This window comes from Chlorella variabilis, assembly GCF_000147415.1.
Source record: "Chlorella variabilis unplaced genomic scaffold CHLNCscaffold_6, whole genome shotgun sequence".
Taxonomy (NCBI): Eukaryota; Viridiplantae; Chlorophyta; class Trebouxiophyceae; order Chlorellales; family Chlorellaceae; genus Chlorella; species Chlorella variabilis.
Genome location: NW_005435082.1, coordinates 1246223 through 1271761, shown reverse-complemented (window position 1 = coordinate 1271761; position 25539 = coordinate 1246223). Strand labels below are relative to the sequence as shown.

At 68.3% G+C, this 25539-nt stretch overlaps 9 protein-coding genes across 9 annotated transcripts in view; 7 read left to right on the top strand and 2 right to left on the bottom strand.

Moving 5' to 3' along the window:
• Positions 1-305: 305 nt before the first annotated feature.
• On the top strand, positions 306-656 carry CHLNCDRAFT_15244 (hypothetical protein; the record flags this gene model as incomplete). Its single annotated transcript, XM_005849296.1, has 2 exons — positions 306-377; positions 567-656. Coding segments are annotated over 2 exons (162 nt in total), but the record flags the coding sequence as incomplete, so codon positions are not given.
• Positions 657-1734: 1078 nt separating this feature from the next.
• CHLNCDRAFT_143791 (hypothetical protein) lies at positions 1735-2701 on the top strand (the record flags this gene model as incomplete). Its single annotated transcript, XM_005849295.1, has 3 exons — positions 1735-1806; positions 2051-2121; positions 2242-2701. 3 exons carry the CDS (start codon positions 1735-1737, stop codon positions 2699-2701), a joined length of 603 nt encoding a protein of 200 aa, XP_005849357.1.
• A 548-nt stretch (positions 2702-3249) lies between these two features.
• CHLNCDRAFT_21737 (hypothetical protein) lies at positions 3250-4465 on the top strand (the record flags this gene model as incomplete). The annotated part of the gene is made up of 6 exons (XM_005849294.1): positions 3250-3369; positions 3457-3547; positions 3654-3731; positions 3812-3855; positions 4025-4143; positions 4312-4465. The coding sequence occupies 6 exons, from the start codon at positions 3250-3252 to the stop codon at positions 4463-4465; spliced, it is 606 nt and encodes a 201-aa protein (XP_005849356.1).
• A 1628-nt stretch (positions 4466-6093) lies between these two features.
• CHLNCDRAFT_143789 (hypothetical protein) lies at positions 6094-7680 on the bottom strand (the record flags this gene model as incomplete). The annotated part of the gene is made up of 4 exons (XM_005849094.1): positions 6094-6200; positions 7108-7209; positions 7333-7402; positions 7633-7680. The coding sequence occupies 4 exons, from the start codon at positions 7678-7680 to the stop codon at positions 6094-6096; spliced, it is 327 nt and encodes a 108-aa protein (XP_005849156.1).
• Positions 7681-7888: 208 nt separating this feature from the next.
• Positions 7889-9315, bottom strand: CHLNCDRAFT_143788 (hypothetical protein; the record flags this gene model as incomplete). Its single annotated transcript, XM_005849093.1, has 3 exons — positions 7889-8181; positions 8374-8611; positions 8749-9315. The coding sequence occupies 3 exons, from the start codon at positions 9313-9315 to the stop codon at positions 7889-7891; spliced, it is 1098 nt and encodes a 365-aa protein (XP_005849155.1).
• Positions 9316-11870: 2555 nt separating this feature from the next.
• On the top strand, positions 11871-13781 carry CHLNCDRAFT_16812 (hypothetical protein; the record flags this gene model as incomplete). Its single annotated transcript, XM_005849293.1, has 7 exons — positions 11871-12008; positions 12183-12314; positions 12496-12697; positions 12867-12961; positions 13106-13186; positions 13423-13523; positions 13709-13781. Coding segments are annotated over 7 exons (822 nt in total), but the record flags the coding sequence as incomplete, so codon positions are not given.
• A 1504-nt stretch (positions 13782-15285) lies between these two features.
• On the top strand, positions 15286-17681 carry CHLNCDRAFT_34906 (hypothetical protein; the record flags this gene model as incomplete). The annotated part of the gene is made up of 9 exons (XM_005849292.1): positions 15286-15432; positions 15534-15561; positions 15699-15821; positions 16016-16113; positions 16370-16454; positions 16722-16793; positions 16941-17000; positions 17226-17344; positions 17490-17681. 9 exons carry the CDS (start codon positions 15286-15288, stop codon positions 17679-17681), a joined length of 924 nt encoding a protein of 307 aa, XP_005849354.1.
• A 364-nt stretch (positions 17682-18045) lies between these two features.
• CHLNCDRAFT_143784 (hypothetical protein) lies at positions 18046-21258 on the top strand (the record flags this gene model as incomplete). The annotated part of the gene is made up of 7 exons (XM_005849291.1): positions 18046-18105; positions 18387-18872; positions 19087-19432; positions 19613-19932; positions 20158-20237; positions 20425-20584; positions 20851-21258. 7 exons carry the CDS (start codon positions 18046-18048, stop codon positions 21256-21258), a joined length of 1860 nt encoding a protein of 619 aa, XP_005849353.1.
• A 2168-nt stretch (positions 21259-23426) lies between these two features.
• CHLNCDRAFT_143782 (hypothetical protein) overlaps positions 23427-25539 on the top strand; it is a gene marked incomplete at both ends in the record, with an annotated part of 4032 nt that continues 1919 nt past the window's right edge. The window contains 6 exons of the mRNA XM_005849290.1: positions 23427-23655; positions 23978-24039; positions 24258-24344; positions 24577-24683; positions 24985-25076; positions 25276-25440. Of these exons, the coding sequence (XP_005849352.1) occupies positions 23427-23655; positions 23978-24039; positions 24258-24344; positions 24577-24683; positions 24985-25076; positions 25276-25440 (742 nt within the window). The remainder of the gene's footprint in view (positions 23656-23977; positions 24040-24257; positions 24345-24576; positions 24684-24984; positions 25077-25275; positions 25441-25539) is intronic.

The window sequence follows — 25539 nt, the reverse complement described above, 5'->3', positions numbered from 1 at the left end:
CGCGACGGTGCAGCCATGGCGGCAGCCAGCAGGAGCTGGGATCGGCCTGCGCCGCTGTGTGGCAGCCCGCGGAGGCAGCAAGTTTGCAAACGTGAGCCCGTGCAGCGTGCGCAGCGCCTGGATGATTCCTGGGCGCGCGCTACGAGCCGGTGGTTTGGGCCCCCAGCCCAGCCGCCCGCCCACCGCGCCGCCGACCGCCTGCCTATCAACGCCAACCCCTGCGCGCGTGGCCCCAACGCGTTCCCATGCTGCAGATCCAGCAGGTGGATGCGGAGGAGCTGGAGGCTGAGATCCTGAACCGGGACCGCCCGCTGATCATCGACTTTTACGCCACCTGGTGCGGGCCCTGCGTGCTGCTGGCCAAGGAGCTGGAGACGGTGAGCTGCCTGCTTGGGGCAGGGGTGGTGTCTGCCGGCAGCCACTGCCACTGTCTGGAGCTGCTGGTACCGCGTGCTGCCATGTGCAACCATCCAGACACCGAATGCATTCTGGTCCTGCATGTGCGCCGTGAGCTGGACAAGGCACCCGCATGTGAGCCCCGCTCGGTCGCCTGTGTTCTGTCGCAGGTGGCGGAGAGGATGGGCGAGGCGGTGCGCATCCTCAAAATCGACACCGACAAGAACCCAGACATCTCCACGCAGCTGCAGGCACGCACGCAGCAGCGGGGCGCCCCGACTCGCCGGCGGACCACCTCCCTGCCGGCCGGCCTTTGCTGGGGCATGCTGCAGCCTCTCGAGGTCAGGCGGTCTCCTCCCACCACCGCTGCCGCCGCATCCCCCACTCCGCTGCCTGCAGATCCACGGCCTGCCCACCTTGATATTTGTGGGCATGGATGCCTCCAAGCCCGCGCTGCGCACGGAAGGCCTGCTGCCCGCGCAGGCAAGGCGCAGGCTTTGCCGGCTGCCCGGCGGCGGCCCCCTGCCTGCATGTTGCTGCTGCTGTTCACGCGGGGGCCAGCCTCCTGCTGAGCATCCTGACACAACCGCTGCTGGCCCTGCTGCTGCAGGTGATTCAGGAGATTGTGGAACGGGACCTGGTGGCGGGCGGCAGCGGCGACGAGGCCAAGTGAGCCGCTTTCCCAGGCACGCACGGTGCGGCACGGATGTCTGCCGTGGCCTTCTAGCAGGCAGGAGCGCTGCTGCTCTGGCTGCACCTGGGCACGATGGCCGGCCAATGAACGAATGACCCTGCGCCGAACAGCGATGCACGATACGGCAGCATGACTGGGATGCCGAGTTGGGGATGGCGGGCACAGGCAGCAGTGTCCGGCGGGGGCAGCGGGTCGACCCATCGCTCAGTTTTCCGGTCGGCAAGGGCAGGGTGACGCCTGCCTGCCCGCACGCACACCATGCACCTGCTCTCGTCTGTCGTCAACCATGAAACTACCTTGCAGTTTTTTCCACTTCTGCACTTTTCTTTGTGCCTGAAGAAGATTGTGTTTTGTATTGGCTCCACATGGTTACCGAAATATGCTTTTGTAAGTCCGCACCTAGTTCTCACCCCCTGGAAGCCCCAGGGCAGCTTCACAAGGTCACCACCTGCTGCCGCATGTCACCTCCTGAGGCTTCAGAGGGAGGCGCCGACTCCTGCCTGTCCTGCACCGCCTGCCCGCCCGTACTCCACCCGCAGGTCCGTCTTCTTGCGCGGCCAGGCTAATCGGCAACTTGCTCTCTGGCGCCTCCAGTCGCCCTCAACCCCCTCCTCACAGCCCCAACCCCTCGCACCACTCGCCCGATGCCTTTCTGCCCCAAGGCCGTGTTTGCTATGCCCTGCTCCCTCGCCGGCCTCACCTCCTCGTCTGATAGCGTACTACTAGTAGGTGAGCGTGCGAGAGCCTGAGGAGAGCCTCAGGAAGTGGAAGACACTATCGGTCGACCGCAGGCGGGCGTGCTTCCTGCTCTGCCGACCCTTCAAAGGAATGGGACCGTCCTGCAGAGCAGCGCAGCACCCCATACTGCAGTTGGGTGCTGTGCTCCCGCTCCCGCCGCCGCGATCTCCCCGCGACACCCACCACCACCGGCGGCGTTTACCAACCCCCGTTGTGCCGCAGTACAAGGAGGAGCTGGATCTGGATTCTGAGAAAGCCGTCGCGGGGAACCACCGCTGCTGCGCAGAGCGCAGGTGCGTGGGGGCTTGCCTGCGCCTGTCCGTGCACCTACCTCTGCGGCACCGTGCCCCAAGCTTGTTCCTCGCCTCCTCTGCTTACCACCCTGCCTCTGCTCCCGCCGCCCTGTGCTGCAGGCTTCTGCAGTCGTACGTGCAGCAGGGTCGGCGGCAGGGCGTGCCCGCCCACAAGCTCGTGGCCTGGGTGCGCCGCAAGCTCGGCGGCAGCATCGTGGTGTGGCGGCGCACGGCCGACGGCCAGCTCGCCTACGCCGCGCCCTGCCTCTTCTGCAGCCGCGAGCTGAAGCGGTTTGACCTGCAGGTGCACTGCGCGCTCGGCGGGGGCGAGTGGTGGAGCGGCAAGCTCAGTGACGCCGGCGCCCCGCAGGCTCGCCTCACGGGAGGGCAGCAGAAGGTGCTGAGGGCGCAGGGGTGGATCCTCTGCGACCAGCCACTGCCAGCACGAGCGCAGCCACTGGAGCAGCCGCGGCAGCAGCAGCAGCAGCGGGGGCCGAGCAGCAAGCAGCACAAGGAGAGCCGCCAGGAGCGCCACCGGCAGCACGTGCCACAGCAGCAGCGAGCAAACGGCAATGCTTAACGGTGAATTCCCTGTAACAATATTTCGTCTTCAGTATGGGAAGTGTCCAGAGTGACTCGCTGGGCTTGTTGATCATCGGCTCGAGTACGCCGCCGCCACCGTGCTGGGCGCGCTGCATGCATGCATGTGGGGAGCACCAAGGTAGCGACAGAACCTGTAGTTACTTGCACGCCGACAAGCAACACGGCAGGGGGAAACTGTTGAGCCTGGAGGAGAAATGCGTGCCGTGGTTTGCACATGCCTGGTCAGAGCGGGCGTGCAGCCTCGCGTTTTGCGGCAGTGGCCCAGGATATGTGGGGGCGAGCATGCAGCGCCGCGCCGTGGGCTGGGCTTCAGCCGCCACCTGAGCGGCAGCAGCGGCGGCGGCCGCGACCTCCTGCGGCTCTTTGCCCTGCCCGCCTACCGGCTGGCCCGCAAAACAGAGGAAGACCTGGCAGCCGACGCCGCCGATCCTTCCAGCCCCAACGGCAGCCGCTTCCCCTTCAAGGTGCGGCTTCTATGGCAGGCTGGATTCTGCTGGCAGCCGCCGCCACCGACACCTGCCTGGAATGCCTCGCCTGTTGCAGGATGAGTTTGAGGTTGCCAAGGGGCTGACCATCAGCGGGCAGCAGGTGGTGGACACCCTCACCCCACTCATGACGCAGGACAGGATCCAGCGCATCGAGCGGGTGGGGCGGGGCGGGGCGCTGCACAGCAGCAAGGTCCCCTGTCGCTCTCCCGCGCGCCCGTGTGTGACCCACCCGCCTGCCCTGCAGGTCTGCGCTGCCCGCACCTTCAACGTGCTGCCCATTGTGGAAAGCATCTACGACATGGGAAACCTGGCCGCGGTGTGCCGCAGCGCCGACGGTGAGGGAGGGGAGCGGCGGTGCACCAGGAGCTGCCACTCCATGTCCGCCCCTGCGACAGCCGGGCATGGGAGGCCAATTCACGTGTTGCCCCAACTGCCGCGCAGCCCTGGGGTTTGGCGCGCTGCACGTCATCCGCAACACGCGGGACGAGCGGTACAAGCAGAGCACGCGCAGCGCAGCAGGTGGGGGCCTGCACGTGCACATGCGTGCCTGCCCATGCTGGTCAGGGTCTGTCGAGCCAGCTGGCTCCGTCTCCTTGCAGGCGCCGACAAGTGGCTCGATGTGCAAGTCTTCAACAGCACCGAGGTGGGCGTGCGCACAGGGGTGGGCATGCGCGGCAGCCCTCGCCAGCCAGCGGTCGGCTGCCTGGCCCTCCTCGCATGCCAGCCACGTGACGCACCCGCCTACCTGTGGCCACCCGTTTCCCTGCTTTACCCTGCCTTGCCTTTCCTCGCCCGGCCCTGCCTCCCTGCAGGAGTGCGTGCTCAACGCCAAGAGGCTGGGGTACCAGGTGGTGGCCACCCACCTGAGCCCGGATGCTGTGGACATCAGCCAGATCGACTGGACCCGCCCCACGGCGTTCATCATGGGCAAGTGAGTGGCGCGGGAGTGAGTGGCATCCCACACAGCGCTGCCGGAGCGGCGACGGGCCACGTCCAGGCAGCCAGCGGAGGCACGTGTGCCCGCCGCATCTCCTGCCGTCCGTCCAGCAGGCAGGCAGGCAGGCTGAGCTGCGGCCTGCCCCCATGTATGTTGCTGCAGCGAGAAGCGGGGCGTGAGCTGCGAGGCTGTGGCGCTGGCCGACGCCTGTGCCGTGGTGCCCATGGTGGGGTTTGTGGACAGCTACAACCTGTCCGTGGCGGCGGCGCTCATCATGTACGAGGCGCGACGCATGCGGGAGCAGGCGCTGGGGTGAGCGGGTGGGGCGGGGAGGCTCCGGCGGTCTGGGCCCGGCCGTTGAGCGAGGCGGAGGGGGCTCTGGCCTGGCCGGCTGCGCATCCGACTCGCGCTGCGCTGCTGGCTGCCCGCAGGGCGTTGGGCGACCTGACGGCGCAGGAGAGGGCGCTGCTCAAGGCCTTCCTCTTCCTGCGCAGCAAGGGGCAGGTGTGCGGCGTCGGTGGGGGCGTCGGTGGTGGCCGGGTGCGATTGGCGGAATAGGTCGGGCCTGGCCTGCCAAGTCGGCATGCTTGTGTGCGGGCGCACCTGTCGAGGAGGCTACCTCCACAGTGTGGCGTTGATTGCACCCCTGCTGCAGGCCCGCGAGTACATACAGCACATGCTGGAGCGGCCGCCGCCGCAGTGGCAGGCGCACCGCGGCGGCGGCGACTGGGGCGACAAGGGCTTCTCGTTAGACGGCGGCAGCGCAGGCGAGGGCGGCCAGCAGCAGCGGCAGAAGGAGGAGCGGCCCAGGCAGCGGCTGCAGACCACGCAGTGCCACTACTGGGACGGCAGCTGCTGCTGGGGGGAGCGGCTGCTGTGGCCCGGCAAGCCCTGCAGGTAAGCACGCGCTCGGGCGGCGTGGCATCACCAGCCCGGCCAGTACTGCTAGCTCAGTGTTAAAACTCCCTGCCACCTGCCTCCCCCTCAGGTATTCGATGGCGCACAACCACAGGGTGTCCACCCTCAACAAGGAGAAGCTGAAGCAGATGTGCGAGAAGCAAGCGCTGCTCTTCCCAGACCTCTCCACGCCGCCGCCCCTGCCGCCGCAGCTAGCGCAGCGGGCCGAAGCCCAAGCTTCGGCGGCAGCAGAGGATGCGGCAGCTGTGGCTCAGGCAGCAGCGGCACGGGAAGCACAGCAGGCACTCCTGGCAGCAGCAGGTGCAGGCAGTGCTGTAGGGGTGCGGTGTGCATAGCGCACTGACCTCTTTTTTTGCCTGGACTGAACGCTGTCATTTCACGTATGGCCACGCGTGGGCAGGCCAGGAAGCTCCCAGGCTCATGAGGAGAATGCTGGGCACCAGGCCACAAGCTAGGAAGGCAGCCAGTGGCAGTGGTGACGAGTTACAACATATTTCAAAGGGGCTGCCGCAGAAGGGCACCAAATAAAAGCAAAACACGAGAACAATACATGAAAAGATTGGTAGCTAAGGCACCGCAGCACAGCCAGGGCAGCAGTGGCGACGGCGCCGCTGCTGCTGCCGACGTTTGTTGCCGCCAGCGCTCGCTCGCAATAAGCTATAGAGGTCCGAAATACGTTGCAGCACAGGTGCACTCAGGCTCCAGGTATGCCGCAGCCCCTCGGGCCCCATTAACTGCAGCATTCTCCAGAGAGAGGCTCTGGCCAGATGTCGGTGGGGTGTTCGGCAGTCTCACTGCCGGTCGACCTTCCTCCAACAAAACTTGCCGAACCTCGTTCTCAGCAGCGCTGCAGGAAGGGGGCAGCCTGTGGTGTGGAAACGACAATGCGCCCCTGCGGCGGACAACAGCAAAGCACAACGAGCAAACGCGGTGGGGCGCCGGAGCGCCAGCAGCGAGATGCCAGCGGCGGTAACGCATGCAGCGGCTGTCCGCATGCATAGCATGGATGCACGCATCTGCACCTGCTCAGTCGTGGAGTCCCAGATACATCCTGAAGAGGCCGGGCACCAACAGGACGGTGCTCACAGCGGTCAGCGCCAGCGGGATGACCTTTGACGTGATCATGTCGCCCTCTGCGGGCAGCAAGCGCCGGCGACAAGCATGGGCGCATGCTCAGCGCCCTGCTGCGGTTCTGGCCTGCTGCTGCACTGCGCTGCGCTGGCAAGGCAGCCTAGGGAAACCAGCGACAGAGCGGACAGTCGGGCGGGGTGGTGACAAGCGCGCAGCCAGGCGGTGGGCTGCACGCCAGCACCGCGGTCGCTGCCTCCCGTCCTGGAGCTCACCCTTGCGGTGGACAAAGCCGGGCGCAGACTGAATCGCCTTCTGCTTTGCCACGAGTTTGGGCCACCCCTGCAAGGCACAGCACTCTCACTGGTCACAGGGTGTGGCTGCAAAGTGGCTGAGGGAACTTGCAGCGAGGGATGGCGCACGAGCCAACTTGCTGCCTCCCCAAACGTGCCTTTGCCCACTCCGCCGCGACCTTGGAGGCAGACATGGTGATTGCAAGCCAGTGGCGAAGCAGGGGGGCGGGGGGACTGCGGTGGGGGAGCGGGGGGAGCGGCCTTTCGAGCTGCGTCACCCGTGGCGGAGATGCAGGGTTAGGGTTCGCTCCTCTGCTGGCTCCTGCAAGTTGGATGTACCATTTGTAGATTCTCAAGGCCGCTGCAAGCTCACGGGGGCGGCCCGGGCGGAGGTGGCTGTGCGCCCTCCGCCGCCGCTTGCGGGAAGCCCGCCGCAACTTCAAGCTCAGGAGCACCAGTCGAAGGGTGGTGATTTCATGCCACAAGGATGGATTGCACGTGACAGTTTCTGCAAGTACTTGGAATGTGCTGCGCATGCCCGCAGCCGCTCCGCTCCCTGCGCAAGCGCGATTGCCAGTCCTCACTCCACCTTGCCTACACGTCAGCGGGATGTGGTGCGTTCCAAAAGTGAGCAATCTCGGTCCCTCATTGCACCCTCCCCCTCCCCACCCGTATCTACCTCGTCCCAGTATCATGTTGAAGACGCCCCGGAGGCTCAGCCCAATGCCCACAGCAGAGAGCGCCAGTGGGATGGTGCGCGAGATGATCGCATCATGTGGGCCTGCGCAACACAAGCACAGAAGTGAGCCACCCCGTTCAGGCGTGCCAGGCACCGCCGCGGCCCGACCTGGCCGCCAGTGACAGCCGCCAGACTAGTGGTGCGCGCTGCGCAGGCCAGGCTCACCCCGCAGGTGAATCAAGGCAGGGCGCTTCTTGGCCAGGGCCTGCTGAGCTTCCACAATCTTGTTCCACCCCTGTGAACAGAAGGAGCGGGCGGCAGTCAGGCTCCTGAATATGAAGGGCGGCTGCTCAGAATGTAAATGCGAGGCGGAGCTCGGCAGGCGGCGTGGGCGGTGCTGAGCCGGCCAGACTGGTGCTGGCTCCCGGGCTCTACTGCGGCCCAGCCAGCCAGTGCATTGAGCTAAGAGAGGCAGCGGCAGTGCGGGAGGGCAAACCCTCTCAGCCAAGACTCCTCCAAATGCACCTTGCCCCACTCCTTCTTAACGTCAGCCATGCTGCTGCTGCTAGACATTTTGGCGTGTTTGGAGCCAACAATGTTGCTCCTGCCAACCTCGGCCGCGCCCTACTGCCGCGCTGAGCGCTGGGCGCCAGCTGGGTTGAAGCGGGAGCTTGGATTTGTTTGCAACTGTTGCAAACGTGCAGTGCACAGGTGTCCGCTGGACGAGGACACACTCAAGCGGCGAGGGGAGTTGAAAGGAAAGTTCTCAAGGGGAGTGATGCTAGCCCGCGCTTGCATGGCTCGTCCAGTAAAAGTCCAGCAGGGCGGCAAGCACCAGGCCACACTGCGCCGCCGACAGCGCGCGCAGTGTGCGCACCGCGCCCTCATACTGCCAATCTTCGGGGTGGGCGCCGCCGCCTGTGCTGCTGCCGCCGCTGGCGGGCACGATGTGCTCCTGCTCGATCGGCGGCAGCCCTCGCTCCCTCCTCCAGGCCACGTAGGCTTTACACTGGGACCGCACCACCAGCATGGTTGGCAGTAGCAAGCCCAGCCAGAACTGGAGGGCAGCTAGCACTGCAGCACGGCAAGCAACACACGTGATGAGACGGGAGCAGCGTGCCGCTTGGTGCGACTCTCATTGCTGGTCTGGCGCCACCAGGCTTGCGCAGCCTGCAGCCTCCACTCCATGGCGACTGCTGCAGTCTTCACTCCACAGGTCACAGCACCCGCCTACCCGCCTACCCGCCTACCCGCCTACCCGCCTACCCGAGGTGCACTGCTGCTGGCTGAGGTCCGGGCCCATCCCGGCAGACAGCAGCTGCAGCCGCTCCAGCGGCAGCGCAGCGGGGCGCAGCCAGCGGTACGCCGCGCCAATGGCCCGCTCGCTGAGGGGCAGCTGCGCAAAGCTGGCGCAGCTGCGTGCATTGGTGGCCGCCGCGGCCGCCGCCGCCGCCACTTGGACGAGCACGGCCGCCAGAGGCGGGAGCTGCATGCCCAGGGCAGACTGCACAGCAGGCAGGAGGGGTGCATGGAGCAAGGTCGATGCACGGTGCCGATGCAGTCCCTGCGGGGTGCCGACCTTTGCATTATGCTCATGCTGCCCGCGGTGGTGTGCCAGGCTAGGCAAGGGAATCCACCTACCGTGCCGAGGGCGCACACACCAGAGGACATGAGGAATGCCAGCAGGACGTGGGGCTCGAGCGGCGCAAAGCTGCCCGCGGCAGGCGAGGCTGGGGCCGGGGCGGGCCCAAAGGTGCGCATCGTGTCCACAGCCAGCAGGCGGCCCGCCATGGCGAGCCTGGCCAGCGGCACGGTGGCCCAGCGGCGGCACCCGTAGCTGGCAGGCGCCGCCAGCTGCCAGGCGCCCAGCGCCGCGAGCACCGCCACGGTGGCCCACGTCAAGGCCAGCTCCAGAGGCTGGAAGCCGCGGCTCTGGCAGGTCACCAGCAGCAGCACCGTGCCAAACAGGGCCAGCGCGTGCCAGTCCTTCTGCGAAACCGCCACCGCGTCGGTGAAGGAGCCGGGGTGGAGTGGGGAGGGTGCCTGGAGGGGTGGGCCGGCGCGGGGCTGCGCAGCGGGCGCTCCCGCCGCAGGCCCGCCCGCCTGCTGCTGCCCCTGCTGCCCCTGCGCAGGTGCATGACCGCTGCTGCTGCCCTGGTCGGGGTGGGGCCCCGCTCCTGCGAGCAGCGACGAGAACCCTCTCGTCATGTTTTGCCCTTTGCTTAAAAGGAGCTCTGGGCTGCCTGCCTTCTATGGAGAGCTCAAAAGGGATGAGGAGGAGGAGAGGGGTGTGGCCAAGCCTGAAGTTGGCCCTCAGCTGGGAGCGCAGCAGCCATCGCACAGGGGCAGCCATCGCCTAATTGAGGGCTGCCCGGACGCCCTCTCTGCAATCTTGCGATGTAGGTTGTCCGTGTGGATGAATCTCGTGTGCTCTGTAGCCATGATTGCCATGCCGAGACTGGCCCATGTGGCTGCTGTACACCGCCTGCTATCTTTGCACGCCGCATGGGTGCTGCTGGCGTACACGGCCATGCTGTGGGTGCGCCTCGCAATCACCAGCGCCTGCTGCGGGGTGCGCCTGGTGCGCCGTCGCTCCCCCGCGCTCGTCTGCCTGCACACCAACTCTCTGGTGAGCGCCAGAGCCTTGGATGCCACTCACGAGGCTCAATCTACAACTGTGGGGCGGCTGGCTGGCTGCTGTCAAGAGTGCGCCACAGGGCGACTGGCGGGGAGTTGCTGCCAACCGGCAACCGGCTCTGGTTTGCGGTCCTGCCGCCGCACTGCAGGGAGGTTACCACAGTGAGCTGCAGCGCACCTGGTGCAGCCTGGAGCGCACCGTGGCCTCGGGCGCCCCCCACATCAGGCCGGGCAGGGGCTGCTGACCGTGACACAGCCTGTGCTGCTACAATACAGTTCACCTGATGCACTTTGCGCAGATTCCGCGCTCAGCTGCCGCCAGCTGGTGCCACTAGCAGTTGCACTGGTCTTCTGGCAGGCGCCCCCCGCCCATGCGTCCCCCCCCACGCGTGCCGCCGCCTGCAGGTGGCACCGCCTGGACCGCTTTGCGCTGCTGTTTGACGACCAAGTCAACTTCCCGGCAGAGTGCTGCCGCGCCTCCCTGGGATACGTGGTGGCTGCCTCCGACGATGATGGCCCCCGCTGCGCAGGCGCGCCTGGCCTGGCCGTGAGTGGAGGGGCTGCGGCGCTGCCGTCACCATGCATGGCCGAGGCAGCAGACGCCCGTCTGCGATGGCCCCCACCCGCTGATACTGCCCCTGCGCTCTCTCGCTGGCTGCAGACGTGGAGCAGGTGGCCGCCGCCTGGCGCCAGCACCCGCTGGTGACCTGCCACGGCCTGCAGGTGGCGGTGCTCCCCGCCGGCGACTGCCTGGCCGCCGACATGCCGCACTGTGGTGAGCGGCGCCCAGTTGTGCGTTGCCAGCATCAGCAGACCTCCTGAGGCAGAGGGGCTGAAGAGCACGGGGGCTCGGAGGGAGGGGCACCCTGCCGCCTCTTGCTGCGGCGCTGACCAGCGACGAGCTGCGCTGGCTGCGCCTGCAGGCCCCGTGTCCTACCTCATCTGCCTCGTGCGCGCCCTGCACTGCCTGCGCGAGGAGGTCCGCGCCACGGGGCTGTCGGCCAAGGTACGGGCAGTCGGCTGCGTGCGTTGGGCGCACGCCGTGCCCAGGTCGGGCATTGCACGACGTGTGTGGCGCCTCTGACACCCTCAGGCCTGCGGTTTGCCACCTGTCCTGCCCCCGTTGGCAGGTGCCGGGCCTGCTGGAGCTGCAGAGCCCCGCGCGCCGCCGCATCACGTACCTGCTGCCGTTGGAGGCGCGCACTGAGCTGCTGCCCTTTTGAGCCGGGGAGCTCGGGAGGCTGGGCGTCTCCATCTCTACCACCGCCAAAGCAACACAGGAATCAGTGACCGTTTACCTGCATTCAGTTGTCCCAGTTTTCACCTGCCTCTGCATGCTGCACCACTCTGCCGTGCCCTTGTGTACCACTGCAGCTGTTTTCCCTGGAGCTGCCTCAGTTTTCCGTCTGCTTTGCCGCAACTGTCTGCGAACCAATGCATCATTTCACGACTGCTCTTTTTTGACTTCTTTTGCAAATCCCACGGGGTTGTGCGCCGCCGCCGGACAAGTGGCGGTGACGGGGCGCCGCCGGACTTGGCATGCACCTGCACTGCAGGGCAACAACCGTGGATCACAAGCTCCATTTGGCATCACTCTTCATCGAAGAGCCTGCCAGGGGTGTGTCCGTGCAAACACAAGCTTTCACGAGGCACAGTCAGCAAGAGAGTCTAGCTCTCTTCTGGTCTCGTTTGCACTCCCTGTGCGTTACACAGGTTCGGTGGGGAGCCGCAGGAGGTCCGCGGCGCGGCGCGGGCAACGCGGCTGACGGGGTGCCTGTCCGGCTGCAGGCAGCAAACTAGCTCATGGGGTCCTCGTTCTTGCGACTGGCGGCGCTTGCTGGCGGGCATGACGCTTGGCCTGGCGCCGATGCCGCGGCGGCGACAGCGGCGGCGACAGCGGCGGCGGGCCACCGGCTCTTGCTGGAACAGGGCGGCAATGGGCTGTCGGAAGGCATGGTGGTTCTGTACATCATCACATCCGTGGTCCTGGTGGCTGTGTCTGGCCTCATGGTGGGTTTGCAGAACATCTGCTTGGCTGCTTTGGCTTCAACTTGCCAGCTGCTGCGCCTCACCGGGAGCGGTTCCGTGCTCTCTTCTGTACAAGTCCCACATCACCTGCCTCCGCCCTGCAGGCAGGGCTGGTGCTGGGACTGCTGTCATTGGACCGAATGGACCTGGCTGTCTTGAAGCGCACCGGCAGCGAGCAGCAAAAGTGGCTGGTGGGGCGGGTGGAGCCCCTGACGCGAGATCCACACTTTACCATGGTAAGCAGCACCCATGGCAAGTAGCCAGTCATTCTGTCACTCTCCAGCGCTGCGCATTGCACATTTTCTCAAAACTGTGTAGCCTGCCGCGAGGCTCCGGTTTGGAAAGCCTGACAACTGAGATGCACCAAGCCAGGCAGCATTCATGGCTTGTTGCGTTTGCTGTGGCTGCAGTGTGCGCTGGTGGTTGTCAACGCCGCCTGCAACACCGCGCTGCCGCTCTTCATCGATCGGCTGCTCAATCCGCTGGCCGCTCTCCTCATCAGCGTCACCGCCATCCTCATCTTTGCCGAGATTGCACCCCAGGTCAGGCTGCACCTCGGCACTGCCGGGACCCACTGCAGCCCTAAGCAGCCCCCTCGCTCTGCTCCTGTACCTTCTGCTGTGCCGGCCTCCCACACGCAGCGCACCCCACGCATCCGCCCGTTTTTTTGTGCGTGCATTTGACCCGTCCCCCCGGCACCACGCCCGCCGCGCGCGCCCGCAGGCTGTGTGCAAGCGCTACGGGCTGGAAATTGGCGCCTACTGCTCCTGGCTGGTGCGCGGCCTGCGCGTGCTCACCGCCCCCGTGGCCTGGCCGCTGGCCAAGCTGCTGGACCTGCTGCTGGGGGAGGAGAGCGTGCTGTTCAGGCGGCAGGAGCTCAACGCGCTCATCTCGCTGCACGCGGAGCCGCAGCAGGATGGGTCGGGTGCGCCTGGCTGCCGGGGCGACTGGGGCTGGGGCAGGGCTGTGTACAGGGCTGGCCTGATGCACAGGGGAGGCCGGTGGGCACCCCCTGTCGAGTATATACTGCTCTCAGCACGCGGATGCGAGCGCCGACTCCACGCTGCTGCGCTGTGCTGCGCCGCGCTGCGCAGTGGGGGCGCTGACCACAGATGAGGCGCAGGTGATCAAGGGCGCTCTGGACATGGCCAGCAAGACGGCAGAGGCGGTGATGACCCCGCTGGCAAAGGTGGAGGAGGCGGCAGCCGGTCTTGAATAGAGCTGGCGCTGGCACGCAGCGGCTGGCCAGGCAGACCCCAGTCATTTTTACTGCCTGTTGCACCCACCTGGAGAGGCGCACCCGGTGTGCCCCGGGCCCCCCCCTTGAGCGCAGGTGTTCATGCTTTCCAGCGAGGCGGTCATCGACTCGCAGCTCCTGGCCACGGTGCTGGCGGCGGGGCACAGCCGCGTGCCGGTGCACGAGGGCGAGAACCGGCAGGCAAGGCAGCCGCGGACTCTGGGCCTCAGAGCAGCGCTGCAGCGGGAGCAGCAGCTGGGGTGCACGCCGGGGGTCAGCCTGATGCCAGCCACAACGGGATAGGCCTCGTGCACGCAGCAGGCATCCACTCATGCACACTGCTCCTTCACCAGCCCCCACCGCTGTCCCCCACCACTACCCGCCCTCCCTCCTAACCACACACACGCCTGCAGGCCATCCTGGGCCTCATCCTGGTCAAGGAGCTCCTGGTGGTGGATGAGGCGGCGGGGATGCGGGTGAGGGACCTGCGCCTCCGCGAGATGCCCTTCCTCTGGTGAGGCAGCTCTGGGAGGGCAGGCAGCGCTGGGTTGCGGGCAGCGCTGTGGGGCAAGCAGCCTCGCGCGATGAGGGAGCAGCGCCCTCATGCTGGGGTGGGGCGAGACACCTTCGCCCGCCTTCGGTACCCAACCTGTGAGCCTGCTCCCCGCCCGCTCCTCCCTCCCCGCGTGTGGGCGACAGTGCGGACATCCCTCTGTATGACGTCCTGAAGATCTTCCGCTTTGGGCGCAAGCACATGGCCTGCCTGACCCGCGTGTCGCGGGAGGCCTCGACACGAGGCATCATCGGCGGCAGCCCCGCCGCCAACGGCAGCACGGACGGCGGCCTCGTGCGCCGCGCCTCGCCCGCGCTGCCGGGCGCGTTTGTGGAGGGGCAGCAGGTGGAGGAGGTGGTGGGCATCGTGACGATAGAGGATGTGCTGGAGGAGCTGCTGCAGGTGGGCTCCCGGCACCAGCACCGTACCTGTCGACCCCTTTTGTGCGCGCTAGCCATGACAAGAGCGCCAGTGCTGCTGCCGTGGGTCGAAAGGCAAAACCCCACCAGCACCATACTTTTGGACCCTTTTTTGCGCAATAACAATGGGAAGAGCGCCAACGCTGGTGCCGCGCACAGCCCACAGCCTGTGTGTGTGTGGCTGCCTGCCCTGCAGGCCGAGATTGTGGACGAGACCGACAGGTTTGAGGACAACCTGCAGACGGTGCCGGTGCCGTCCCTGCCCCAGGCACGCTGGCTGCCCCGCCTGCCGCCGCAAGCTGGCCCTCCTGCCGCCACCAGCAGCGTGTGCTCCTGCACAGCCGACGCCCCGACCTGTCCACCCCCTCCCCCGCGCCCCGCCTGCAGAAATCGATGAAGGAGCTGCCGCCCCACCTGCGCCGCTTCCTGTCGCCCCGCCGCTCCATGCACGGCGCCAAGATGGACGCCGACCGCGCCGCCATCGAGGTGGCCCGCCTCTCTCCCGTCTCTGCCGCCTCCAGCGCCACCGGGGACACCATTGCAAGCGTGCCAGCGCCGCAGCACGGGCCCGGGCCGGAGCAGGCGGGCCCTGGATCGCCAATGCAGCGCCAGGGGTCGGGCCTGGGGCGGCGCTCTGTGTCCACATCCTCGCTGGGAGCGGCGGCCGCCGCCAGCGTGCTGGTCGCCACGGTCGGCCCCGCCGGCGGCGGCGCCGAGGCGATGGCTGCCGCGGTGGCGGCGGGGGTGCGTGCCGCGGAGCTGAATGCAGCCAGCCATGCAGGGCAGGCGCAGCCGGCGTCGAGGCCCGGCAGCCGCCTCGCTTCCGGTACCCTGCCTGACAGCGCAGCCGGGGGAACCCCCGCCCACAGCCGGGCTGGCAGCGGGCTCCCGCCGCTGCCGCCCCGTGGCAGCAGCACCGGAGGCGCCAGCCACCAGCATGTTACCTTAGAGCTGGGAGATCTGCATGCCCGCCACACCACCACCAGCAGCGAGGGCAGCCCCAGAGAGGAGGAGGAGCAGCGCCACCCACTGGTCAACCGCCGCAGCAGGCAGCAGGGGGCCAGCTAACAGCGCGAGGCGGGTGGCCTACTTCGATCGCATTTTGCCTGCGCTGTGGTTCCTGTGATTGACCCGACTTTTTTCGGCATTGGAGGAGAACATTGATCCCATTTGTGAGCCATCTTTTTGAGATGAGGGCAGCAAGGTGGCGGCGCTGAGCTGGCGGCGGGAGGGCGGCAAACCCTTCAAGCGCTGATCGCGCAATAGCGCGTGACAAGCGCCTTCAGCAGAAGAACACGATGTCGATGGCAGCCCTGCTCAGACGGTCCCTGCTCGAGGAGTGCCCCCGGTTGCTGCTGCCTGCCCTGGCGCGCAGCTATGCAGCTGGACCAGGCGCCGCGCGGCTGGGCATACCAGGGGTGCAACACATCATCGCCGTGGCCAGCGGCAAGGTTTGTGCGCCGCCCCGCCTGCCGCTGCCGCCCTGCCGCTCGAGCCGGCGCCCCTGGCCCCCACCCTCACAGCCAGCTCCTGCTGCATCTCTGTGCCGCAGGGCGGCGTTGGCAAGTCGACCACAGCGGGTGCGCCTCGAGTTCCCGGCAGCTGCCGCATCTGCCGCTCACCTGCTGCCGCAGTGGCCCCTGCTCTGCCGCCCCCAGCCAACCGCTCTCGTCGGCCGCCGATGTGCTGCCGCTCCCCACTGGCCGCCTCTGCGCAGTCAACCTGGCTGTGGCGCTGGCTCAGCGGCTGGGCCTCAGGGTGGGCCTGCTGGATGCCGACGTGTACGGCCCCAGCATACCGCGCATGATGTGCCTGTCGGGCAAGCCGCGCGTGGACGAAGGTGCGGCGGGGCCCCCGCCTCCTCCCCTCCTCCTCTCCACCTCCCCCAGCTATGCGCTGGGTGCTGCATGGACGCGGGAATGCAGGCAGCAGGCCCCGCAGTGCACACCACAGCGGCTGTCACCCTGTTTGCATGGCCACGCCGCTGCTGTTCTGAAAACAAGAGGCAAGCCTCGTGCTGCCGCGGCCCTGCAGACGAGAAGATGATCCCGCTGATCAACCACGGCGTGGCATGCATGTCCATGGGGTTCCTGATGGAGGAGGATGTGGCGGCGGTGTGGCGCGGTCCCATGGTGCGTGGCTGGCCGGGCGCGCTCGATGGCGCCGGGGCACGAGAGCTCGCGCTCCGGCCCTCTGCCCTGTCCCCTCGCCGCCCACGGGCATGGCCTTGGACCCCTCCTCCGCCACCACCCGCTGCCCTGCATCCCACGCCACGCCACGCCGCGCCAGGCCAGGCCACGCCACGTGTGCGCCTTGACCGGGCAGTCGCAGGCGCCGCATGCCTGCACCCACACCTGTTCCTGTGCCCACCCATCCACACGCCCCCAGGTCATGTCTGCCCTGGAGACCTTCATGCACCGGGTGCGGTGGGCGCCGCTGGACGTGCTGGTCATTGACATGCCGCCAGGCACAGGTGGGCGTGGCCTTGTGTGGCCTTGTGTGGGGGGACTGGGGCCCCGCGGCGGAAGTGGAGAGTGTGTGTGTGTGTGTGTGTGTGTGTGTGTGTGTGTGTGTGGCGCACGGAACTGGCATGGGGTGTGAGGGGCGGTGGCGGTGATGTGGTGGTGTGTGGGCGCGTAAAAGTAGCATGGCATGAGGGGTGGCTGTTACGTGCGGTGTGGGAAGCCTTGGTCCGGCAAGCCCTTGCCCAGGCCTGCGCCCCGCCCCTGCCTGCCCGCAGGCGACGCGCAGCTGAGCATCAGCCAGCGGCTGCGCCTCTCGGGCGCCGTCATCGTGTCCACGCCGCAGGCCAGTGGCCCTCGCGCATGCTCGGCGGGCCGCTGGCTCTCTGGGCCAGGCATGCTGCTGGCCTGCCCCTGCTCTCCCGGCCACCCGCCACCCGCCACCTCACCTGGGCCCTCGCCGCCCCCTGCCTCCCGCCACTCACCGCAGGACATAGCGCTGCTGGATGCGCGGCGCGGCTGCACCATGTTCCGCAAGGTCAACGTGCCCATCCTGGGTGGGCGGGGGCAGGGCAGGGTGTGGCGTGGCGTGGTGTGATGTGGTGAAGTAGGGTGGGGCGGGGAGCGGGGTGGGCGGCTGAGGCGTGACATGGGTGTAGCACGGCTGGGGGGCGACCTAGGGTCGGTAGCACGGCTGGGTCGTGGCTGGTGAGCAGCCTGGCAGTACCAACCACCACACCACACCAACCCCGTCGCTCCATCCCCCGCGCGCGCTGCCCCAGGCATTGTGGAGAATATGTCTTGGTTCATCTGCGGCGCGTGCGGCCACGAGAGCCACCCCTTTGGCAGCGGCGGCGCGGAGAAGGCGGCCGCCGACTTGGACATGGAGGTGCTGGGCAAGGTGGGTGGGCTGGCTGGGACCGAGTGGTAGCTGGCGTGCAGCTGCGCTGCCTGGCTGGCGGGTGCGGCTCCCGCCCTGGCGCTAAGGCTGGCCGCCTGCCAGCCGCTCCCTCACATGCTCCGCGCGCCGCCCTGGTTGCGTGCAGATCCCGCTCAACATTGCCATCCGGGAGACGTCGGATGTGGGCGCCCCCATCGTCGCCACCCAGCCCGACAGCTCGGCGGCGGCGGCGTATGTGTCCGTGGCGGAGCGGGTGTGGCAGAAGCTGCAGCAGGCGGAGGGCGGCGGGGAGGGGCAGGGCCAGCGGCACGGGCCGCCCAAGATCGTGATGGAGTAGCAGCGCTGCTGGTCCGCATGCGCGCTCCGGGGGGGGGTCGGTTTCTGCCGCCGCTTGTGCTGTTGACATCACGTGCCACCGCCTCGCCTGGCACGTGCCGGGGTTGTAACCAGCTACCTAAACCATCCACTCTGAGGCAAACCGTGAGCTCAACTGCGCGCCCTCCTTGCCGTCGTGGACCATTGGTGCCGCGCTGCGCTGTGCTGAGCGCCGCCGCCTCGCCTCCCGCCCCTTCTCCCCACCAGATTGCCGGCCTGCTGGCTCACGGTAGCCAGCCCTTGCTTTAGAACTGCGAAGGGAGAGCAAGCGTGGTTGCCAGTGGTTGCAGGGGGCGCATAGGGTTTTGCGGGCACCGCCAAGCACCATGGAGCAACTGGGCAAGGACTTGCAGCTCCACATTCTGCGTGAAATGGATGTGCAGAGCGTGAGTAGGGCGTTGAGAGCCGCCCAAAGCGCCGCCATCCATCCTTTCATGGTGTCGTGGCCCAGCGGTAGCCTCCTCCTCGTGCAGCACTGCTTGCCTTGCCAGTGGGCTTGAACAGCTCCTCACCGATTCCGGCGCCAGCTGCTGTGTGTTTGTGTGGTCGCGGACGGCGGACCGGTGGGCGGGCGGTGGACCCTACCGCGGCTCAAGGCGGGCCTCTTCTCTCGCCACCTGCTCGATTTGTCACACAGCCTGCTTCCTACCCTGCCCCCCGCGTGCAGGTGCTGTCGCTGGGCGCCTGCAACAAGGACTGGCAGCAGCTGGCTGGCGGCGAGGAGGCGCTGTGGCGGCACCTGTGCCAGCGAGACCAGGCCTCGCTGAGGGGCCACCACTCCGAGCTGCGCAGCAGCGGGGCCAGCTGGGCGCAGGCCTACCGCTCCGCCCACCGCCTGCAGGGCCTGCGGCGCCTGGTGTGGGACCGCCAGGAGCGGCTGGCGGGGCGGCCGCCGCGGGGGCGCGAGGGCCACGCCGCGTGCAGCTGGGGCCGCGCCTCCATGCTGCTGAGTGGCGGCTTTGGCGGCGGCGTCATCTCAGACCTCCACCTGCTCACCCCGCAGCCCCACGCCGCGGGAGGGGGCTACCGCTGGGTCCAGCCGCGGGTGGCGGGGCGCTTCCCGGTCTATCGCTATGGACACACGCTGACCCGCTGCGGCCCGGAGGGGGAGCTGGCGGTGCTGTTTGGCGGCCTCATGGCCGGCGGCTACCAGGTGCGGGCGCGGCTGCCTCCTTGCGGCGCGCCATCTTTCCTGGCTGCTTGCATGCAGAAGTGCGTGCTGTGTGGGCAGCGCGCCTGCTCTGACGCATGGTGCCATGCATGCCGGCAGGCAGGCACCTCTGGGCTGGCCGCCCGGCGGCCTTGCTCGCCTCCCCAGCCAACCCGCCAGGCATCTGTGCGCTCGCCCGCCTCCCTCGCCCCCGCAGGCACCACTGGATACGATTGCGGTGCTGCGCCGCACGCCGGGGGCTGCCGACGCGGAGGCCACCGCAGCCGCTTCAACCGCCGGCGCCGCCGCCGCGGCTGGCGCGGGTCCCAGCCAGCGGGAGGAGCACACTTCGCTGGGGCTGAGCCTGGGGCGCGGCGCGGGCGGTACCTGGTCTCAGGTGCTGTGGGCCCAGATGCTGCGGGACCACGAGGAGGCGGAGGGGTATGAGGAGGATGAGGATGAGGATGAGGATGAGGGCGATGAGGAGGAGGGCTTTGAGAGCGAAGAGGATGTGGATGCGGTGATGGGTTCGGATGATGAGATGGAGACAGAGGAGGAGGAAGGTGCGCTTGGACTGGCAGGTTGGGGCGAGGCTGGGGCTGGGCTGCCGCAGCAGCTGCCGCGCGCAGGCGCCTGCCGGGCACCGCGGCGCCGGAGCTTTGCTGCGATGCCCGGCTGTACATCGCGCCGCCTGCCTGCCCGCATCCCGACTGCTGCTGCCGCTGCCGTCGGTTGTGTTGCAGGGGATGAGGATGAGGAATGGGTGCCCGGCGGCGCCAGCGCCGAGCACCCGGCCTCCATGCCTGCGCACGCTGTGCACGCTGGGGTGGCCCCCGCCATGGCCACCGGGCTGGCAAGCAGCGGCCACGCCCTGGGCGAGATCATGGCACGGCTGCAGGACGTCGCCGGCGAGCAGGGCGCTGCCGCTGCCGCGGCGGGGCAGGGGCAGGAGCAGGAGTGGGTGGCTGAGGGGCAGTACGAGTGGTGGTATCCCGAGGTGGGCGGCGAGGCGCCGGGCGCGCGCGGCTACCACAGCGCCGCCGCCTCCGAAGACGGGCGCCAGGTGGGGCTGGGGCGAGGGCGCCTGTGTGGGGCTGCGGGCTTGCTGCCACGCAGGCCCGGGCCGCCATGTGCGGTGGCTGGGTGGGGCGCCCACCATGACCAAGCCGGGTGGCACAAAACCCCGGCGCCGTGCTGCGCTGCGCTGCGCTGCGTGGCCTCCACCGCTCCCGCTGCGCTCCGCGCCTCTCATCCCCCCCCCCCACACACCTCCACCCCCCGCCGGTAGATCTGGTACTTTGGCGGTATCGCGGAGCGGGGCGCCTCCAGCTCGCTGGCCGTCCTGGATGTCGCCACCTGGCAGTTTAGGTGGGTGGCAGCATGGTGGCTGCCTGGGGGTGGGGTGGGGATTGGGAAACGCTCGCTGTTGCACAGCCCAGCTCGCTGTGCACCCGGCCACCAGCCCATGCTCCTCCCTGCCTCCCGGCACAAGCCTCCGCCGAGCACATACCTACCACCAACTTAATGAATCCCCCTGCTGCCTCCGCGCCTGCAGCTGCCCCGTCACCAGCGGCGACCCGCCGCCGCTGCGCCTGGGCCACTCGTCGTGCGTGCACGGCGGGCGGCTGTGGGTGGTGGGCGGCGGCAGCGGGCGCGACCTGCTGCGCAGCGGGCGGGACCTGGCTGACGTGTACTGCCTGGACCTGGGCACAATGGTGGGCGCCAGGAGGAGGGGTGTGTGTGCCTGTGCGTGAGAGAGGGAGAGAGAGACAGAAAGCGGGAGAGGGAGAGAGGGAGAAGAAAGAGTTGGGGAGTGACGCAGTCACCACAACCTGCATGGGAGTGGCTGCACCAGCTCCGGACTGGGCAGCAGCATGGTCGAGGTTTTGCCTTCCTGCGCTGCCTGGGCTGCCTGCTGCGGCGCTCGCCTCGGCAATGCACTCACTCGCGCCCCGCACCGCACCCCGCTCGCGCCGCGCAGGAGTGGCGGCGCGTGCCCGTGTCGGGCTCGCCGCCGCTGTGCGCGGGCAAGTGCCACGCGTCTGTGCTGGTGGGCAGCCGCCTGCTGTTCTTCGGCGGCTCCATGCACACCTGCAACGAGCTGGCCTGGCTGGACCTGGAGGCGCGGGCCTGGGGGCGGCCGCAGGCGCTGCTGGGCGCGCCGCCCTGCGAGCGCATGTCGGCCACGGCGGTGCTGGCGGGCGGCGGCGACGTGCTGGTGTACGGCGGCTACGGCTTCCACTCCAGAGAGATGGGAGACCTACACCGCCTGAAGCTGCTGCCCAGCGGGCGGGAGCTGGCGGCGATGGAGGCGTGCGGGGGCGGCGCCGCTGGGCCGGCCGCCCGCGCCGTTGAGCGCTTCACCTGCTGGCGCGGCTTCTGGAGGTGACGGGTGCCTGTATTCAGTATATTAATTTCATTCATGAGTTCCCTTCAGAACCTTCTGTGCTGGACCTCTTTTTGCGTGTTGGGTCGCTGGCTTTTCAGCAAGGTCGAGCCGTCCCGCCCCTCTGTGGCCCTCCGTCAATCCTGTCGGCGACTCCTGATATCCTCGCCCTGCGCATCCATACACTCTGAATCGCCGTGTATTTCCCTTCTCTGATGTAAACCTGTTCTTGCTTGTAACTTCTCCTGGCGCGATGCAGGCGGCGGCGGCAAGGCGGCACAGGCGGCAGCCGGCCAGGCACCCTTGCCTGCAGCAGCCCCACAAACAGCCAATTGGTTCCTCATGAATCTGCTCTCGAAACATCTGATACTCAGGCCGGACGCTGCAGGCCCTTGCGCCTGCGCTCGTACACCACCTGGCAGGTTCTTTTCTGCAGGGAGGCCTCGCGAGCCAACCACAGCCCCGTCTTCTAGAACTCGCCAGCCGTACTCACCAGGAACCACCGCCGCCGCAGGCTCTTCATCGCATCTTGGCGTTGCGTTCCAGAAGCACGCTGCCCGCAGCCCCCGCACCGCGCGTACAGCAGAGAGGGGCTGGGCCTCTGTGGGACGCAGCCTGGCGCCTTCCACTGTCCCATGTTCCTGCCGCCGGCGGCTGGGCAGGCGCCGCCGGCGTCGTGGCCAAACCCCGCCGCGCGGCAACTGAAGCGGCAGTGGCAGGCAGAGGAAGAGCAGCAGCAGAGCGGCTACACGGGCGAGCAGCCCGCTTGGGATCAAGCAGCAGCTGCGCAGCCCGATGGCGCCAGCAAGAGGCGGCGGGTGAGCGGCGATGGCGCGGGTGCCGGCCTGGCGCTGCTCACTCCTGACCAGCCGGCGCAGCTGCAGGCGCTGCACCCGCAGCAGCAGATGCAGGGCTGCGTGCAGCACCCACCGCCGCCGCCGCAGCAGCAGCAGCAGCCAGAGGCGGAGATGGAGATGGAGGAGGCCGGGGAGCATGCCGGCAGCGGCGGCAGCAGCGACGGCGGCGAGGAGCAGGTCCCTGGGCGGGCCAGGCGGCGGCCGCGGACAGGGGAGCCCGAGTACCGGCTCATGCTGCCCACCCCGCTGCCGCCAGCCATCCCACAGCTGGCGGGGGCGGTCCCGGCCTGGAGCCCGCACCTGCACGGGCAGCTGGCCAGCCCGGATGCGTGGGCTCTGGTGCCGTACGCGCCGTCGCTGGCGCAGCAGGCGCAGGAGGGGCCGCCAGCCGAGGCCAGTTCGCTGACGCGGCTGCAGCACAGCCAGGTATCGAGAGTGCTGTGCACCCGCAGCAGCGACCCCTGCCCTGCCGCCCTGTCCCCTCCCACGCATGCCGCTCCACTGCCTCTGCCTGCTCCCTGCCCCCTGCGCAGCTCCAGCAGGTGCTAAGCGCTGCGCAGCGGCGACACCTCAAATTTGACCACGAACGACCGCTTCCAGGTCAGCCGCTGCACGCACGCTGTGAACGCGCCGCTTTGGTGCCACCGTGGCAGAGCGCTAGCAGTAAGCGCGGTGCTCAAGGATGCCCAGCCGACCGCTTAACTACTGTGTGCGCTGCTCTGGGGTGTGCCGTGTGCCCACCGCCCTGCAGACATCAGCAGCCTCATGGCCATGGTGACAGACGTGGGCCCAGCGCCCTCGGTGACCATAGAGGAGCTGGAGCCTGGGGGCGGCGCCGAGGGGGATGCTATGGAGGAGTAGCTGGGGTGGTGGCCACTGGGATGGCCGCCTGGCACCACTGGGGTTGCCGCCGTGCCCAACCCTAAGTGATGGATGCAGAATGATGCCCCATGTGTGCACACGCACCCGCTCCTGAACTTTTTTTGCCCATTTCCTTGCGCTCCTTCATCCCTGCTGAACCGTTTGTTTCCGGTGCATGCTTGTCTCCCGCTCTGCTCCGCCTGCTGCTTCATCTTCCTCCTCGTCTTGACTGTGTACTGAATGACTTGCCAAACAGAGAAATTACTTGAGGGCTTCAATGCAAGACCAAGATCTGCTCTGCAAAGGGCGCCTGACAGGCTGGGCTCGAGTTGCACTGTTGCGCCCTCACACGCTGCGCCGCCCCAGCAGGGCCGCCGCCAGCCAGCCAGCTGGCGGTCCTGCATGCTCAGATGAACCCTCGGCGCTTGCCCATACCATCCCGGCATTCACACGATGCTCAGGCAGCAGCAGGCAGCGCTGCTGCGTGCGGCCCACTTGGGCCCCGCGGCCTGCCAGGGCTCGGGACTGGCAGCAGGCTATTGGCGGTCGCAGTCCAGCCAGGCGGCACCAGCCGACAGCCCTGTCGGCCCAGTGCTGCCCCCGTTCGACTATGTCCCCCCCAAGTATACAGGACCCTCGAAGGAGGAGGTGCTGGCCCTGCGCAAGCAATACCTCAGCCCAGGTGCGCCCTTGGTCGAGATGGCGATCGGCAGCGGGCGGGCGACACACCTGCTGGGGCTGCGCCGCCGCTGGCAGGCGGCGGCAGCGGGCTAGGGCGGCGGTAGGGCAACGTCTCGTGGTGTGGCTGGCTCCCCCTGACTCCCCCCTTTCAATCCGTGCAGCTTTGTTCCATCATTTCAAAGACCCAGGTGCGTTTCCTGCCGCCGCAGCTGCTGCCAGCCCACTTGCAGCGCATGCCTCACCGGCCCTGCCGAGCGACACGGATCCACGCCCCACCCCATCTGCCCGTGCCGCCGCATCCATCCCCACCCGCCTGCCTGCAGTGATGATTGTGGACGGCAAGATGCAGTACCTGTTTGACGACAAGGGGCGCCGATACCTGGATGTGAGGCGCGGCGGGGCGGGCGGCGGGGGCAGGGAGCGCCGGGGGCGGGCCCGGCGCGGCATGCAGCGCTAGATGCCGCTGTGCTGCGGCTGCTCGTCGCTGCCGGCAGGGGCTCGAGTGCCTGCCTTCAGGGCGCCTGCCCCAGCCACACCCACCTCCACATAGCGCCACATGCCGCTCGACCGCCCACTCATGCACCCGCCGCCTGTGCGCCGCAGGCCTTTGCGGGCATCGTGACGGTCAGCGTGGGTCACTGCCACCCAGAGGTCAACCGCGCGGTCATCGAGCAGACGCAGCGCCTGCAGGTGCGGCCTGCCCCGCCGCCCGCCGCCCACCTCCAGCGCAGAATGCACGTCGCCAGCCCCGCGCTGCCGCGGCTGCCGGCGCGGTGGCAGCCTCGCGCTTGCTGGCGCGCCCGCCGCGCGGCCGCCCACCGCTGCCCCTCCACCACATGCGACTGCACCACGCAGCTGCCAACCGCGCTCACCGCCCTGCCTCCCTCGCCCTGCCTCCCTCCCCTTTGCTTCTTCCCCGCAGCACACCACCACCATCTACCTGCACAACCAGGTGGCGGAGTATGGCAAGGAGCTCACTGACCGCATGCCGGGCAACCTCAAGGTCGCCTACTTTGTCAACAGCGGCAGGTGGGCACGGGGGCGCGGGACGCCAGCAGCAGCAGCAGCAGCAGCAGCAGGAGCAGCAGGAGGACGAGAGAGCAGGTGGTGGTGGTGCTGAGTGGAGGCGACCGGCGGGCCTGGCGCATGGTTGTGCGCCCTGCCCTGCCACGTGCGCTGCCCGGTGTGTCCGCACCCCTCCCCTCGCACCCACCCGCCCACCCGCTGGCTGGGAGCGCCCCACTGCTCGCCCCGAGTTCCCCGCCCCGCCAGCCCCGTCCTGCCCCACCCACCCTGCCCCACCCTGCCCCGCCCTGCCTCCCTCTGCCAGCGAGGCCAACGACATGGCCATGATGATGGCTCGCCTGGCCACAGGCAACCACGACCTTGTCTGCCTGCGCAACGCATACCACGGCCTGTCGGGTGGGTGGGTGTGCTGTTGCAGGGGTGGGGTGGCCCGGCTGATGCCGCGCCGCGTGCACAGGCACACACACACACATACACACACACACACACAAGCACACACATGCACGCACATGCACGCACATACACACACAAGCATACGTATGCTCAGGCTCACCCCTGCCGTCCCGCCTCCCCGCCTGCCTGCCCCCCCCTGCAGAGGCCACCATGGGCCTGCTGGGGCAGCACACCTGGAAGTTCCCGGTGCCGCAGGGGCTGGGCGTGCACCACGCGCTCAACCCCAACCCCTACCGCGGCGCCTGGGGCAACGACGGGCCCAAGTACGCCGCTGACGTGGCAGACCTCATCCAGGCCGCCACCCCCGGTGGGTGGGTGGGTGGGTGGGTGGATGGGGATCTCGCGGATCCCGAGCCTGCTGGGGTGGGGTGGAGTGGTGGGGCCAGGAGGAATTGTGCCGCCGTCG